Genomic DNA, 17,485 nt, shown 5'->3' on the forward strand with positions numbered 1-17,485 from the left:
AGCGGGGGCTCGGCAATGGCCGCCGCCGCGAGCCGCGAGCCGCCGCTGCCGGCTGAGGATGAGGCGCCGGCAGCGGCGGGAGCAGCGGCGGGAGCAGCGGCAGCAGGAGAAAGCGAGGGGCGAGCGAAGGGCGGCGCGGAGGGCGGCGGCTGCTACCTGGCGCTGTGCGCGCGGCCCGTGCACTTCGAGAAGGCGAACGCCGTGAACTGCGTGTTCTTCGACGAGGCCAACAAGCAGGTGGGGGCGGCGGGGCCCTCCCGCGGGCCGCAGCTGCGGGTCCCGGCCTGTGGGCTCAGCCCGGCCCGCTGCTGCTCGCTGTCTTGGCTTTGGTTCCCTGCGCGGCTTTGGTTTCCTCCCGTCCCTCGGCTGCAGGGCATGAGCACGATTGTTCTCCTTCAGGAGCTGTCATCGTGCTAGAGGCGGTAGATTTTGTTTTTTTGGTTTTGTTTTCCTTTACGCATTTATTAGGTTGGATTTCACCTGCCTTACTTTCACTGCCGTAAGGTCTTTCTGGAATTCATCGGAGTCAGCACTTTCCCCTTTCTGTTCTAAGTGTCCCCACATGACTGGCAAACTTTGTCACTTTGCTGTTAGCTTAAGTTCCCTGAATTTTTCACACCCCTTTCAATTCCTGAAATTCAATAAATTCATTAAAAAAATGAATAATTACAGCTTTCCTTGTGGCACAGCCCCAAGTGGCCTTTTTTTCGGCTTTAGTGTTTTTAAGCAGATTCTCCTTAATACCTTTATGGGCTCCTGAGAGTTCAGCTCAGTAGAGCTAAAAGATCCACAGGCTGTCATGAGGCTTATACAGATGTGGATACATTCTATTGTCTAATTCCTGTAACAGTTCTTTTACCTCAGCATTCATGGAGTCAGAACCTTCAAGCTTTTTTCCCCATATAGCTGGCATACATTGCCCTGTGTGTGGAGCTGATTGGTGGCATGTTTGGAGGGGGAGCAGTATCTCTGGGGTGTGTTTCTTGCTATTGCACTCCCTTGAGAATGATTACAGACTCATTTAGGTTGGAAAAGGTCTCTGAGGTCATTGAGTCCAATCTTTCAGTGAACACCAGCTTGTCAACTGGACCAGTGCACCGAGTGCCACATCCAGTCTTTCCTTAAACACCTCCAGGCATGGTAACTCCACCACCTCCCTGGGCAGTCTATTCCAGTGTCTAATCACCCTTTCAGGGAAGAAATTCTTCCTAATGTCCACCCTAAACTTCTCTCAGTGCAGCTTGAAGTGATATCTTCTGGTTCTATCGCTGGTTGCCAGGAGGAGAGGCCAACACCCACCTGCTACAGCCTCCTTTCAGGTGGTTGTAGGGAGTGATAAAGTCACCCCTGAGCCTCCTTCTCTCCAAGCTAAACAAACCCAGCTCCTACACCTGCTCTTTGCAGGACTTGTGCTCCAGACCCTTCCCCAGCTCCGTTGCCCTTCTCTGGACATGCTCCAGCCCCTCAATGTCCTTCCTGAACTGAGGGGCCTGGAACTGGGCACAGCACTCGAGGTGTGGCTTCACCAGTGCCAAGTGATAATCACTGCTGTGCTCCTGCTGGCCACGCTACTGATGATACAGGCCAGGATTCCATTGGCCACCTGGGCACATGCTGACTCTTGTTCAGCTGCTGTCATCCAGCACCTCCAGGTCCTTTTCCACTGGACCACTTTCCAGGTATTTCTGCTTATAAGCCATTACCTTTGAGGGCCCGTTGAAGTACCCTGTCAGGAGACACTGTATCATAGTGTGGATGTGATATAACTACATAGAAGCTGGTTGTTGAGAGCTCACTTGAAAGATACATATTTTCCAGTGTAAATTTATTTCTCTGTGTTTTCTTCTTATCTAAAAGAGTTTGATTTCCAGTGTGTGTCTCTGAATCATTTGTAACCAGAATTTCAATGACATTTTCGCATGTGAGAGACCTGTTCACGCAATCTTCTTATCTTGCAGAGATTAAGAGAGTGATGTCTTCATTTTATATCTCTATAATACTAAAAATAGTTAAACTAAATAGTTATCATTCTAGTAAGGCTGTGGACTTGCTTGCAATATGTAGCACCTGTATTTCCTGCCTGAGCATAGCAGACTGGCAGCATGGCTGATATTACAGAACTACGTCTCTGTCACCCTGAGCCCTATCTCAGTGTGCCTAGTGCCGCTGCACCTACAAGTACCAATGAGGCATTTTCCTGACTTTCTTTTTCTAAGCTAGGTAAAGTTTGTGTACATGTATATGTGAAGTTGGGCTAAAGGAATTCTCAGTTGCTAGGGCATGTTGGCTGAAACTCCTTAGAGACATAAAAATCTAGAGGTTACTGTTAAACTATCCCTATTTAATAACATGTTCTGACAGGATCAAGCTTCTAGGTCATTGAGTTACATCTCTTCCCAGTCCCCAAGCTGAGTTCCTTTTTTGTTTTAAACAATGCCCTGATGTTTTAGATACTTTTACTAGTACATGACTTAGGAAAATAAAAAAGAAACAAAACCAAGATAAAGGCTTATAAAGATTTTTACTGATTTAACTTGCTCAGTAGTTCAGAATATGCCTACAAGACTGTTGCAGTACCATGCATCTGACAACTCTAAGAAAACTTGAAAGTCCAGATTATTTCAGTGTGAACTGGCAGATCCACAGAACAAAAACGTGTCTAGTAAGAAGATTCAAAGATGTGGCTTTTAGAAGAGGAAGCAGGTGAAAGTTATGACTTTGAAAGAGTTAAATATCTGTTCAAAACATTTTCTAGGTTTTTGCTGTTCGATCTGGTGGAGCTACAGGAGTTGTTGTTAAAGGTTTGGAGGATAGAAATCCCATTTCCTTCAGGTAAGGCACCTTTATCTTGGGATAGAATGATGCAGTCTTCGTATTCTGTGGTGTTTAGTCACGATCCACTGTAATTCAGGCATAAAACTTACAAGTAGTGTTGATATTTGTTCTTGGATATAATCTTGCAATAAAGAGGGTATGCTTTTTCCTCCCTATGGTCTTCTGGGGGAAAAAGTAATTAGGCTGTGGCTTCTTTTTCTTAAACAACAGTCTTTTATTAAAAGACACTATACATATGAGAGCGATTCCTACAGCATGTAGGAACTGTCTGTTCTGAATCCTGCTGTATCCAGGGATACAGTTTAGCAAGTGATGTCTGTGATTCAAGCACAATGTCCAAACCTAGATGTATGTTTCTCACATTCTGTTCCTTATTTCATCTGAATTGGCTTCTTCTATGTCTTCCATTTCTTGAGGAAACATTTTTTTCTGAATTTGACAACAGTAAACTGTTTTATATATGTCACTGTTAAGAGTGATAGCTCTTTGTACTCTGCTCTGCATATGTAAGGAAGTATTCATTTATTCCATATCAATCCAAATATGGATGAAGCAATTTGTAATCAAGATGTGTTTATTGTAATCTCTTGGATATTGCATAAGGCCTGTCCTGAAAGTTTCTGGGTTTATTTTACTTTTTTTATTTGATTACACTTGTCAATCCTGAAAGAGCTGGAAATACTTAGTAAACTTCCTAATGTTCCACTATCTTCATACTTGACTGTCTCTCTTTGGCCTAACTTAATAACATATGCTGGAGGAACTATATACCTTATTCATGCCAATTGTGCTGATGCTTGGTTGCTAAGAATACTTTTTTTATTTATTTTAATGGTGTGAAGACAGCCTCACGCTCCTTTTAATGTCAAAAGTTCTTCCAGAGGCTGTGTCCTAGTGGGAAGGCTTGTGGGAAAGGAGGCTTGTGTCACCTAGCAGTAGTTTTGGAAGTAATGGAGCAGATTGCAGGATGCTGGTGTCACAGAACTGAGGATGAAGGTTTGGATAGCCCCACAGGTCTTCCAGTTCCACATCACAGGTCAACAGAGCTGAGCATTTGCTGTGATTTCAGGTGTTAATTCATTCACCTTAGCCAGGATTCTGTAATTGATATGCTCAGGACTTCTGAAGAGTAATCTGCCATTTTCTGTCAGTCTGGGTTTTGAATATATTTCAAGACATTAATATATTTTATATTTTTATATTAATATATAAAATATATTAAATATATGATATTAGGCAAGAGTAATAATCTATATTCAAAAGCATTTGCATTACACTTTTTTACTCTGTCATTGTCTTCTTTTAGGGTATATTCTTTAAGAAACTATATTTCCATAACTTCTGTTTCTCCATAGGATGGAGGACAAAGGAGAAGTGAAGTGCATTAAATTTTCTTTGGGGAACAAAATCCTGGCTGTGCAGAGAACTTTGAAGAGTGTGGTAAGAAACCTACACCCTGTACCTAGGGAAATGGAGTTGGAACTCTACTTCCAGAGTAAAATTCTTTGAGACAAATGTTCAAGAAGTGTGTTGGCTAGCAACAGCTGTAGTGAAAATTCCTCCATCATCCTGAGAGGCTGGTCAGACAGTGTTGTTGTCTTGATAGTATCATCATTTAAAGAAAAAGGGTAAGGGGGAACCAACTCTGGCAAGAGTGAGGTGGAACATAAGATTTTCTTAGGTCTATATATTTAATGCAAAACAATTTGATAAACTAATATCTATTCTTTGATATCTATGTATGTGTCTTGTCTGTGCTTCATAATTGCTAATACACTTAATGGGTGTTTTTGCAGGATTTTTTGAATTTTATTCCAGATAGCCCTCAGCTAGAATATACACAGGAATGTAAGGTGAGTTAAATGTCCCAAGCTTATATGCTTAAGTGAAACTTATGTTTGGCTGGTGACTACAAGAGAACTAATTGAGGTACCTTTCAGAACACTAAATGAGAAATGAGATATGTAGGCACTGCTGTCTATTGAAATTGAGTGAACAAACAGGTGTTAACAATACCAGAAAAAACTTCCCTGTCTTGTGAATGTAATTGTTTTCTAGAGGGAGCAGAAATATTGTGGGGGTAACAAACGTTAAGGTTTGGTAAGGAGAAGAGATGAATGCTGATGATACAGAAACGGTGGACAGTGATTATATTAATGCCAGATATGTTAATGTGGATGTTCTTTCCTAATGTCACTAATCAGTAATAGGAAGCTATTACTAGTTTTCGTTTTATGTTTGCTATTTTTTAATAATCCTTCTAATTTTTGAAGATTATTTACCAGAAACAAGTACCATTGTCATTGTTTGGTATTTTCCAACTTTTAACTAAAACAAATTACATTTTTGCGTAATAGAATGCTAAAGAAAATTTTTATGTATTTGATTTGCACAGTTCCTTTTATCCCTGTAGTCTTTAAAGCTGAAACACTGTCTGCTTCCTTATTTTGGATTATGAGTTTAAGTAAACCATTCTAGCAAAACCTTTATAGTAATGAAACTTCTGCATGTAAGAGTAGTAGATTCTGAGTGAAGTCATGGCAAATTTTTCCACTTAGTTTTTAGTTTCTCTCTAATCTTTTCCTGCTTTTCATGTCAAGAACTGCTTGAATTGGTAGTAGAGTTTGAAGCAGAGGAACTTAGTTTTATCTAGGGTGAAAATAAAATTTGATTGTATAAGAAACTTGTAAATCTTACATGCTGCCAAAAATCCAGGTCATACAGTAATTATGTTCATATTTAGTTTGGGAATGCTTTATAAAAGTGACCGATGCATGTTGGGTGTCTGGTTGGCCAAAAGTATTAACTCCAGAGATTGGGTACCTAAATTGCCTTTGGTCTCATGTTCTTCATTTAGTAATATAAGCTTACCTGAATAGTTAATTTTTCCAAGTAAAAGAGTGTTTATTTGCTTGTTTGTTAAAAGACAAAGAATGCCAATATTCTAGGATTCTGCTGGACAAGTTCTACAGAAATTGTCTTCATCACAGATCAAGGAATTGAATTCTACCAGGTAATAAAAATAATTCCCATAGGACATGTCTAGAGATTTGAAAATGTAAATTTTTGAATGTTTGTTGTAAATGTTTGAATTCTTTTCTTGTTTCTGTAACTGAGAAAGTGTACTGCTAAAAAAACAAATTTCTGCCATTTGGTTTGCAGACTATGGTTTTTAAATTTTTTTTAGGAAGAATGCATATTTAGGGCAGGGTAAATTTATCATTTACAGGTTTTAAGAGCTGGTATGAAGGAGTACTCACTAAGCCATGGGAACTCTAGATTAAGAGATGGTCGTGGTTTGTATGGAAATGAGTATTTAAATCCAATGTGAAATACCATTTCATGCAAAACAAATCAGCTTTGGGGAAGATGTGTAAATGCTTAAAAGATGGCAAAGAACTAATAATTGGCTAGCTAGAACCCTTCTGCAACTTGCAGCTTTCTCCTGTGTTGAGCTCATTGAGTTCTTCTGTGTAATGTGTCATTTCCTTTGCATATGTTTTTAAAGATGACTGATGAATAAATAATCCTTTCTAATATTCATGATGAGGGATATTTAAACACTTCCTAAAAAAAAAAAGTTGTGCACTTCCAAATAGTTTAGTCCTGGAGCTAAGACACAATGTTTCACATAATTACTGCTACTAATAACTAGTACTTAAAGAAAGTAAATGAAAAAGCAGCATTATTTCCTGCTGAGTGAGGGGGAAAATATATATATATATCTATATATATCTATATATATCTATGTCTGTAAGAAGAACTTGTATTAAAACTTCAGTAGTTGTATCAAGCTAGATACTTTGTCCACTGTGCACAGAACTCGTACCCTTACAGATCTGGATGAGTGGGAAAACACAGCAACTTAGAGTTCATTAGGATTTGATGTGTATTATTTCCTCAGCTATAGTAAAGTGGGGCCTCAGCTGTAATTTTCAGGTTTCTGATTTTTAATTCTAGCATGGTAAATATCTTTACACAATTGCTTCTTGCTTAACATTCCTTGCTCCAGTGCATTACCATTTATGCTGTTGGAATCCTGGTGGTAATCTAATGCTAATATTCTGTCTTTCCAGGTATTGCCAGAGAAACGAAGTTTAAAACTTCTGAAGAATCAGAGTATTAATGTTAATTGGTACATGTATTGTCCAGAGAGCTCTGTTATTCTTCTTTCAACCACTGTCCTTGGCAATGTCCTGCAGCCATTTTATTTCAAGGTAAAGGGATGTGTTCCAAACTTGTTATTTTAATTTTTTCCTAAACTGATGAATTTGTATGAATATTCTTGAATTGCTTGAATTTCTTCCAAGAGGTTCTTGTGCTTACATCCTTGTATGAAAATAAGCAAATCTATAAGTAGCTCCTAGGTGATGGCTTAAAATTAGGTAATTCACTCTTTCTTACATGCTCTTTGGAAAGATGTGTGTCCAGACAAGGCTGGACAGTTGAACTTGAGAAAGGAAAGAAAAAATTGGTGGTGACTAAATATTTTACAACTTAAATGTCTTTAAAGATTTTTTTTTCACTTAAATAGGTATTTATGATTTACTTTTACTATGAACATTCGCTCTCTGTAGCATGATAAAGAAAAAATAAGGGCCTTTCTCTTGTGATTATAATTATAACCTTCCAAATATTGGATTAAAAAGAAATAAAGAAAAAAGGTAGCACTTAAGAAACAACTATTGTCCCAAGCCAGAGAGGGCTTTGTCTACAGTAATTATGTCTTTTTGTTTTTTCCCTATGGGCAATACTTATTGTTACTGGGAAAATATTTTTCTTTTTATCTTGGAAAAAGTGAGTAGTGAAAACCAGAATCTGTTCTCAGTTAATCATGAAGTCAGGTGATTTTACAAATGAGGAAAAGAACTACAGCATTTGTCTTGCTCCTGTCAATGGATTAGGAAAACTTGTCTGTCAGTTTAAGGGAAGAGATTAAAAAGCATCTTATTCATATGGGTTTCCTGGTTTGTGTTAATCTTGTGTAGGGTCTGTACTGCATCCTGAAATGACATTCCTTTAAGTGGCTGGGAGGAAACTACTAGCCTTTCACAGTTTTCTTTCTAACAACTTAGGTTACGGTTCCCCATCCTTCACATTTTGTGTCAAGTTGTAGCTTGAAGCTAAATAATTTTTGTCTTGTATTCAGAAGTTAATATTTAAAGACCTACTGAGAAAGGTCCTGAAGATACTTGAAAATAGAGATCCAGCAAAGGAAATAGTTCTGTTGTATTCATGCTTCACACTGAAGAGCAAATCAGTAAGAATAGGAAGTGAATTCCAGTAGAAGCTTTAGGAACTGTGGAAACTTGCTTAAATATAAATTCCATAGAAAAGAGGAAGATGAGAGAGAAAGCATTGGGCAGGGAAAGAGATATGCTGTAAGTATAAGGCAGGAACTAGAGATTGTGACTGGTAGGTGGTAGTGATATTTTCTCCTTCCCAGGAAGCTGTTATTTAAGAGTTGGAGCATATACTTTTTTGGAAGAAGGAAAGTAAGTTAAGAGAACTGCTGTTTGAGATCTCCAGACTACTTGTACATGGGATTTTCATACAAATTTGTCTTGAATGAATTAAAATAGAAATATTTTTGTAGCTGAAGTCATAAAATCAAGACAACAAAGCTGCTGAAGTTACAGAAGTGTGTATTAAGACTCACTTGGGTTTTTTTTTAGGAAAGAAAGCACAAAACCGTTTCTTTTGGACTATGACCGCCCTTTGCCTCGTGGGGGCACTGGTGATATAGCATTTGGGCAAAGGTGGCTCATACTTTTCTATTTCAGGTCGTGACAGTTCTTGTTTTGCTGTTTAACAGAGTGGGACCATGTCAAAACTATCAAAATTTGAAATTGAGTTACCTGCAGCACCCAAGTCATCCAAGCTCAGCCTTTCTGAAAGAGATATTGCTATGGCTACAATGTATGTATTTAACGAATCAGGTCTTTCTTGGGAAGCTGTGATGATTTGGGAATGCTGGGAAAAGACAAGGACATTACAATGGTTGCACTTGTTTCTTGTTTTAGCAGTGCTGTTGCTTTAAAGCACTTAAATGCCTTGGAAAGTGCTGTTCTTTAAAGCACTTTAGATGCCTTGAAAAAAGCATCTAAACAACCCTCTTGGGGCAAAGTGGGGAGGGGAAGCAAATGGAGAAGTCTTACATGAAATTGTTCTGGATGACCACAGAAGTTTGGAGAATGTTTCATATTTCAGTTGATATTTTGATAAAGGAATCATTTACAGGTGCCAAACTCACATGAGTACAGGCTATGCATTGTGATTTATCAAGTACTGTTTAATCTTTCATTTTTAATTAAATGATTACCTGACTTAGGTAATCTCATCTCTTAGGATAAAATGTTTGACTCTAAGAGACTGGTAGAACTCTTAATTGAAAATAATGCTTTAATCCTGTTGTCTTGTTAGATATGGGCAGCTTTATGTTCTCTACTTGAGGCATCACTCAAGGACTTCCAACAGTACAGGAGCAGAAGTAGTGCTTTATCACTTACCCAGGTAAAAGCAGAATGAAGAACATTAGTTGCAGTTCACATCTGTGTCTGTGTTGTGGTTTAACCCCAATTGGCAACTAAGTACCACCAGTACTGCTGGTACTACTCCCTGGTGGGAGGGGCAGTTGAAGCAGAAAAAGGTAAAACCCATAGGTTGAGATAAGAACAGTTTAATAAAATGAAATAAAGTAAAAACTAGTAGTAGTAATGAAAGGTGCATGGAGGAGAGAATAAAACCCATGAAAAGAAAGTGACACAATAGCAATTGCTTGCCACCCAGCCTGTTCCAAGCACTGATCTGAGCCTCCTGGCCAGCTTCCCTCACTTTATACACTGAGCATGATATCCTAGGGTATGAAATATCTCTTTGGCCAGTTCAGGTCTGCTGTCCTGGCCCAGCTACTTGCACACCTGCTCGCTGGGAGAGCACGAGAAACCAAAAAGTCCTTGACTTAAGAGTAAGCACTGTTCAGCAACAACTAAAACATCAGTGTTTTCTCAGTGTTATTCTCATACTAAATCAAAAATACACCACTGTACCAGTTCCTAGGAAGAAAATAAACTGAGTCCCAGCAAAACCAGAACAAAAAGACATCTTTTATAGTCTAAACAGGCTTGTTGACCAGTTTTCATTTCTCTTTGTTTCCATAGAGAGGGCTCCTGTAAGAAGACACATATTTTAAAGCTGAACAGAACTGGGAAGTTTGCACTGAATGTAGTGGATAACTTGGTGGTAGTACATCATCAGGATACTGAGGTCTGATTTATTTATATTGTGTTGTGCTGTAACTTTGAGAAGTTAGGGGCAGGTAATAATAATATTAATAATTTAATAACCTAATAATTTAATTTAGAAATTATTTTTCTTGGGGCTTAGCTTGTCCAAAAGCCAGAGTATTTGCAGGAGAAAAACCATAACATTGTAAGAGATGCAAATTAATCCTTTTTCCCTGACAGGCTAACACATAATTAAGGCTGCTGGTAATGCCTGCTTTTTTCTTATTCTGTTTTTGCTTCTTGTCAGTTTCTTATGATGCTTTGCTGCTACACTTTGTAGGCTTTTAAGGCATTATACAAAGAGGTAGAATTAAACTGGATACTAAATTATTAATCCTGGGAAATTTATCATATCACAAACATTTGAATGATAATGTTTCTGTGACACAAACTTATGCTTCTTTAGTCTGAAGACCTGGCTCTATAAAAACTTTTATGAACACAAACCTTCTTATGCATCTGGTAACAAGTAAAACTTTTTGTCGGTAGTCCCAGCAGCAGGGCTTGGTCAGTGGTTTAGCTAAAGTGGTACTTTGCTCTTAACTTGTGAAAAGGCTTGGACTTCTTGTATTATCTTCTCTTTGACAGCTTCAAGAATTGGGGCACATTACCTCCTTAGGAGGATTAGTTGATGTTTCAGTTATATTTCACGTTAATTCTACACATTAGCATTTAACCCAGAGCACTTCCTCCAAGTCAAGCTATAAACATGACTATAGAAACCCAGGAAACATTACTCACTTTGCCTTTGGGAGACACCAGTAATTGACATTTCACTGGCACTAAAAGCAAAGCTGCTTTCCCTGGTGGTTTGTAATGGGTAAGAGTGTTAGTGACTTGAGTTGGACAAGACTGAATGGTGGGAGGATATCAGAGGAAGATAGACAATTTTCCTCTGAGTTTCTAGCATCCTTAACTATGTAGTCTCAAAGTCATGTGTTGCGCTAGAAAGACTGAGACTTTTTTCTAGGGCATGTAGTGACAATCCTAAGGACAGTGGTTTTAGACCAAACAGAGAGATAGATTTAGATGGGATGCAAGGGAGGCAGCTTTTAACAGTGAGGGTAGTGAGACCCTGGAACAGGATGCCCCATCACTGAAAGGGTTTAATGCCAGGTTGGATGGGACCTTGAGCAGCCTGATCAGTGAAAAATGTCATCAACCCCAGTACATCCCTTCCAACCCAAATCATTCTTTGATTCTAACAGAGAATACAAGATGGAAATGTGAAAAGCAGACCAAATGCATGTAAATGGATGGTGATTCATATTCATCAATACTGACTTCCTCTTTTTAATTGCAGACTTCAGTTATATTTGACATCAAGCTAAAAGGAGAATTTGATGGGTCTACAACCATCCATCAGTTTGTACTTCCACCTCGATCAATACAACCCTATCAAATACCTGCAGCAGGTAGAACCACTATATAATGAATAACTTAACACTTAGCAAGAGTGCTTAAATGTAACAGCTCACATACAGGAGTGCTTCAGGTTTTAGGAGGCTGGTTACTAACACTTCAATTATACATATTTGAGAGGGTGAGGAAGGAAGAAGGTAAGAAGCAATTGAGCAGAAATTGGTGTTCCAAATATGTGCCAACCACAGAAGAGTTGCTGTTTGAGGTGTATGCTTCCTATAGTACTTTGCTTTTACACTTGAAAAATGCTGGGTTGGGAGAGTTTTTTGGCCATGGCTCTCAAAGCTTGTGGGTACTCAAAAGCACTTCATGCTTTTCTGGCTTAAGTCAGGACTATGTGACTTAGGAAGTTAGAGGCTGAAAGACAATACAAGCTCAGAATCAAGTTTGAGACCAGTGTAGAAATAACGCTACAATCAATGTTAGGACTTAAATGCTTAGATTCTTCTTGGATTACCTTTCTGTTCCCCAGTCCTAGAAGTGTGGCAGGTAGTTACCCTCAAGCTGGGAATACAGAAATAGCCTGAGCATAGTTTTCCTAGCAGGTGATAAAGCAGTGAGGTTCTCTTTGTAGAAGAGAAAGATGCTTCTATACAAAAAGATTGCACATTAAAAGCTCTAACATCTGATTGCAAGTATGATAACTCTACAGATGAAGATTTGTATTAAACAAAGGTTAGGATCAGAATGTACAAACTCCTCTTCCATTTAAAGAGTATATATTTAAGTACAGCAAATGGAGTCTGTGTATTTAGAATTACAGTACTTGAGCTGGAATATTTCTGCATGCATTATTTAATTTGGTTGAAAAACAGAACAATCATGTTTTGAAGGATTTGTTTGCCTTCTCAGTGTGAGATTTTTTTTGTAGATCTGGCTACACAAATGGATCTTTTTGACTAGTTGCTATAGTGTTACAATACATACTTAACTTTTTGGTATAAAATACTTGGTATGGGAGAGCTGCCAGAGTACTACTATTCTTCCCCTGATGTTATTTTTTCTGCAGGCCCAGCTTCTGTGACAAGTCAGGCTCCTGTTCCGTGTAAACTCTGTATCCTTTAAATCCTCTCAAAAAGTAAGAACCTCATTCTATGTGTCAAGCAGGGAAGAAGGTAGCATTTGCTACCTTGACTCCTTAACAGAGCAGTTTTAGCTGATGATGCACATGTACTTCAAGACAAAATAATATGCTTCATAATAGCCTCATAATGCTTGCACAGAGTTCTAAATACTGAAGTCTAGTATAATACCACATTTCCTGATTAATTGAGATGTGTATGAAATTATGGGTATGCCATAAAATTGAAGGTATCATTCCAAGAACTTGGTTCAAAACCTCAGAAGTAGAAGTGAGAGTAAATGAAATATGTTAATGGGATCTGCTCTTTTCTACAGTAACATAAATTCAGGAGCAAGAGTTTAGCATCAATGTTAATATAGATGTTAAAACCTTAACATTTAGATTCTTCTTCTTGGATTGTCTTTCAACCTGACATTATCATCAGTGCAAGTGAAGGTAAGTGGTGAGCTCTTGGACTAAACAATATTCAGTATCAGGATGGCTAGTTTACATTTTCAGTGCACAAAGCAGCTTAAAACTGAAGTGACTTATTAGGTACATAATGCCAAGTTGATTGCTCTTGGTAGTGATACATGAGGATTAACTATCTCTACTACAACTTTTCAAGGATAATACTGCTCTAAAATATGGGCTTAGAAAGGAAAATAAACAATCTTGATGTGTTTTCATTTAAGGGTAGAAAAGTTGTATTGTCTAAGCTGTGCTGTACAAGGCAATTCACTTTGCTTACTCCTTCAAATCAAGGTTACCTCTGGAGTCTTCAAGTGAAACTTGAACCTGTAGTTAACCTCTTGCTAGATAAAGGAAAACTAATGGATTTCCTTCTCCAAAGAAAAGAATGCAAAATGGTTATCCTGTCTGTATGCTCTCAAAGTAAGTTCAAGTGTGTTTTCTGTATCTTGAAAGTACAATAATGGTTATTGAATAAATACTCACCCAACTTAGTTTAGCAGTTCTTAGATTTGCGATCACCTCTGAAACTGCCTCGGTCCTTAGGATCTCATTTGCCTCAACTACTCTCAGTCACTGTTCTGAAAGAATTTAACAGCATGAAAAATTCAACATTCCCCCCACTTCAATTCAAATACACCTGACATGATTGAAATTTCTTAAAAGTTAAAAATTAGGTAGAGAATAGAGATCACCTTTTGAAAAAGGCAACGTTCAGGTGCCCGGTTATTTCTCCTCATAGTTATTTCTTTTTATTTTTTCAGTGCTCAGTGAGCCAGAAAGAGGATCACTGTCTGTGATTGCAACTGTTTTTGACAAACTGAATCATGAATATAAGAAGTACTTGGAAGCTGAGCAAAGCTATACGATGGTAAGCCATGTTAACTTTAGCAGCTTACATAGACAGGACAATGCTGTTTGCTTTTCAGGTGGCATCAAGGTGAAGGCATGCTCCTTTCTACTTAGGAAATTTGGGCTTACCCCAAAAGGTCCTGACTGCCTCAGGCTCATAATTAAAAGTCTACTGTGAAAAATGCATTAGGACCTCCACCTGACACTTGTTTGGGAGGTGCTGCATAGCTTATCTCCAGAGTGATGAGTTAACATACCCCAGAGCTTGAAAGCAGAGAGAAGGCAGAAGCTGAAAAAGCAACTCTGAATCAGTAACTACCACCTTGATTTCCAAAGCAGATTTCACTGCACACTGTATCATGGCATAAGAGGCAGTCCTGATACATCTCAGTTACTTTGTTAACATACCAAATTCAAATGCTAACTCAGAGTATAGTCACATACTCAAAACTCTTCTAACCTGAGGGCCTGTGTCAGTGTAGTTAGTTAGATTCATCTCCTGGCTTTGAGGTATATAAGAGCAGCTGTATTTATGTAAGTTTAAAAAGTGGTTTTAAATTTAATATGAAAGCCCCACTGAACAAGATGCATCTAATATAATATGACCACAGATATTAATTTCCTTGTTAACAAGTTTATAGTTGTGTTTGAAACAGAAAACACTGTGACTGACTCAGAACTGCACTAAACTACAGTTTTCTTTTCAAAATACTTCTTTTTTTTTCTCCTAGGTGGTAGAAACAGGCCTGAGTAGAAGTAATCCACTCTTGAAACGTCCTGTCCGCACTCAAGCAGTTATTGACCAGTCTGATATGTACACACATGTTTTATCAGTTTTTACAGAGAAGAAGGTAAGTTAATTTTAAGGACTAATGAAATAAATTTAAGGGCTAATTTGGCAGCAGTCTCAGATCAGCTAACTTAAGTTGACAGCTTGAAATGGGCTGCAGGAAGCTTTGTCAGGATTAGGGTATTTTGATGTCTATTCTTATGGGGTTATTAACAGAAGTTCCATCTAACACTTTCTTCTTTGTCCAGGAAGCACCTCACAAATTCACTATAGCTGTTTTGATGGAATACATTCGCTCTCTCAACCAGTTCCAGATTGCAGTTCAGGTAAATCACTGATATGCTAAGTACATTGCCCCACTCCATGAAATTACATGCAGTTTTAGTCCTGTTTTGGTCACATGTGTAAGTTCTATACAATATTGACTTTTAGATTGTAAAAGCACATATAGAGACATACCTTTGATTGTCTTCCTGCATTTACAGCACTACTTGTATGAGCTGGTCATTAAAACCCTTGTTCAACACAACTTGTTCTACATGCTCCATCAGTTTCTGCAGTACCATGTGCTCAGTGATTCCAAGCCCTTGGTATGTAAGACAAGTAGCTCCAATATGCTAGTGAGGGAGGTGGGAAGCCTTCAGAATTTTAAGGTCATTTCTACTTTTGCCTTAGGCTTGTCTCTTACTGTCCCTGGAAAGCATTTACCCTCCTGCACATCAGCTCTCACTGGACATGCTAAAAGTAAGCATTTCTGGCTCTTGTAAGTCCCTGTCCCAATGTGGGTTAGACTGGTCAAACAGCTTCCCTGACCTTGAAGTCATTAACTAGCATCAATCATTTGCATGCATTAGAAACACTGTCTTACAGCTGTGATTGACTTCACAGAGACTTTCCACAGCAAATGATGAAATAGTGGAAGTTCTGTTGTCCAAACATCAAGTTTTGGCTGCCTTGAGATTCATCAGGGGTATTGGAGGACATGACAGCATTTCAGCCCGCAAATTCCTTGATGCAGCGAAACAAGCAGAGGATGAGATGCTTTTCTACACCATATTCCGATTCTTTGAACAAAGAAACCAGCGGTTACGAGGAAACCCCAGCTTCACACCAGGTAAGCAATAAGCAGTTTGACCAACACACTCACTTGTGCAAACACAGCTAAGACTTGTTTCACTTCCAGTCCAGTTGAGTCTGTATTAGATGATAAAACTCTTGGCACATATTAGCCTGTATTTTATACTCACCTTTAAGCACATTTCTAAATTAATTTGTCTTACTCCTTTGTCTACTGCACTTAGGAGTAAAGAGGCTGAGCTAAACATAAACTTGCAGGTGAACCTGTTTGACTTGCAGTTGCTCCCACTGCTTAGCTTAGCCATTATCTCACATTAGTGCTTTCTCTTGAAGTCAGCAACCACACTGGGAAACCTTAGAGTTCAGTTGTCTATTTCAAGTAGTTACAAAAATTCAAGCCTTGTTTTATGCTCCAGTTCTTCCTTTAAAAGCCAAACCAAACAGCTTGCACCAGCAATATGTTTGTAATCACCAGACTTTCTGTAGGCACAGAATCCTACACCATGCTCTTGTATTTTGACAGTAAAGTCAAAATCCAATTCACATGGCTGTGAATCTTGCTGGTTAGATACATGAACTAGATCAAACATCTGCTTCACCTTGAGAATACCAGTCACAGGACTGGAAATACTTCAGTATTCCAATGCTTTCTGTCTGTTCAACTCTGGTACTCAAAGGCATTAAAGATAAAAATTAGTACAAATAAGTGAAAGTAAGTGAAATTACACAATCATGTGTTACACAATCTTGGTTTCTAAGTTGGAAAGTGAACATGAACTTTTATTTTGTATCCCTTAGGTGAGCACTGTGAAGAACATGTCACCTTCTTCAAACAAGTTTTTGGAGAACAAGCTCTCATGAAACCCACAACATTCTGAAAGACTCTTCCACTGAAATGTATAAACTTAATTTATTGCATTTAAGTAGATTTTTGAACTACAAAATTGCTATTTTATAATAAAGTATATACAAGACATTTTGGCAAATAGTACTAAAAATATTACAACTTGTGATGGCTTCCCCCTAAAAATAGAGACAAAAATTGCATTGACCTGCATTTAAAATTAGTGTCAGTGGTTTAGCAGTCCATTCTCATACACATCACCTCAATTTGACAAAATGGTATTCAACTCTCACTACAGCTGGTTTAGGTGTCTGGAGGAAAAAGATGCAACCTCTTGAAAACAGAAGTGTTTTAGTAGTCTTATTAACACATCTAGTTTTAGTAATACTGTTACTTGAGCCACACTTAGCATTTCCTGAGTTTAAAGCTATGTCCAAAGCTGCAGCTGGTATCTTCTAGTTGAATCTGTGCAGGAGTCAAGTCTGTGGTGGTTACAGTGTGATAGTCATAGAACATTGCTGCGCTTCACTTCTTAGGAGTTGGGCCTAAGCCGCAGTTCAAGCAGTCCACTGAACACTGTTAAAAACTAGAAGTAGAGGAGTCTCTCCCGTTCTGTACCTCTGGTCCTCTCTTGTGCAGCACGAGTCTTGGCTTTATTTACTGATGGGCCTGAGTGAGAGAAGAGAGTTATCCAAAGGCTCCACATTGCAGCTGATCAGTCATCAGGAAGCATGCATGATCTTACTGTCTAGGGCCAGCTTAACATTCAGAAGTGTGCTTCTGCTCAGCTGTTAGTAACTGTCAGCCCCAACAAAGGCTCAGTTTAAGTCTGCCTTTAGGGACTA

At 38.6% G+C, this 17,485-nt stretch overlaps 2 protein-coding genes and 1 long non-coding RNA gene across 4 annotated transcripts in view; 1 reads left to right on the forward strand and 2 right to left on the reverse strand.

Moving 5' to 3' along the window:
- Nucleotides 1–16,782, forward strand: RMC1 (regulator of MON1-CCZ1). Of its 2 annotated transcripts, XM_015617520.2 has the most exons (20): nt 1–237; nt 2,756–2,832; nt 4,191–4,275; nt 4,632–4,688; nt 5,762–5,848; nt 6,912–7,052; nt 8,651–8,754; nt 9,259–9,348; nt 9,996–10,101; nt 11,425–11,536; nt 12,553–12,597; nt 13,009–13,062; nt 13,372–13,500; nt 13,842–13,948; nt 14,661–14,780; nt 14,968–15,045; nt 15,205–15,309; nt 15,395–15,463; nt 15,608–15,833; nt 16,595–16,782. In XM_015617520.2, the coding sequence occupies exons 1-20, from the start codon at nt 16–18 to the stop codon at nt 16,672–16,674; spliced, it is 2,094 nt and encodes a 697-aa protein (XP_015473006.1). In that variant the 5' UTR covers nt 1–15; the 3' UTR covers nt 16,675–16,782. The 2 variants fall into 2 exon arrangements, with proteins under 2 accessions (XP_015473006.1, XP_015473007.1); XM_015617521.2 differs by lacking the exon at nt 9,259–9,348.
- On the reverse strand, nt 2,503–13,848 carry LOC117243940. The gene is made up of 2 exons (XR_004496076.1): nt 13,564–13,848; nt 2,503–3,987 (listed from the first exon to the last, which is right to left on the reverse strand). It is a non-coding gene; the product is annotated as an uncharacterized LOC117243940 (long non-coding RNA).
- Nucleotides 16,548–17,485, reverse strand: part of NPC1 (NPC intracellular cholesterol transporter 1) — a 27,274-nt gene continuing 26,336 nt past the window's right edge. Inside the window, exon 25 of the mRNA XM_015617519.3 lies at nt 16,548–17,309. Within this exon, the coding sequence (XP_015473005.1) occupies nt 17,227–17,309 (83 nt within the window). The 3' untranslated portion in view covers nt 16,548–17,226. The remainder of the gene's footprint in view (nt 17,310–17,485) is intronic.

Source organism: Parus major, chromosome 2 (assembly GCF_001522545.3).
Source record: "Parus major isolate Abel chromosome 2, Parus_major1.1, whole genome shotgun sequence".
In the NCBI taxonomy this organism is placed as follows: Eukaryota; Metazoa; Chordata; class Aves; order Passeriformes; family Paridae; genus Parus; species Parus major.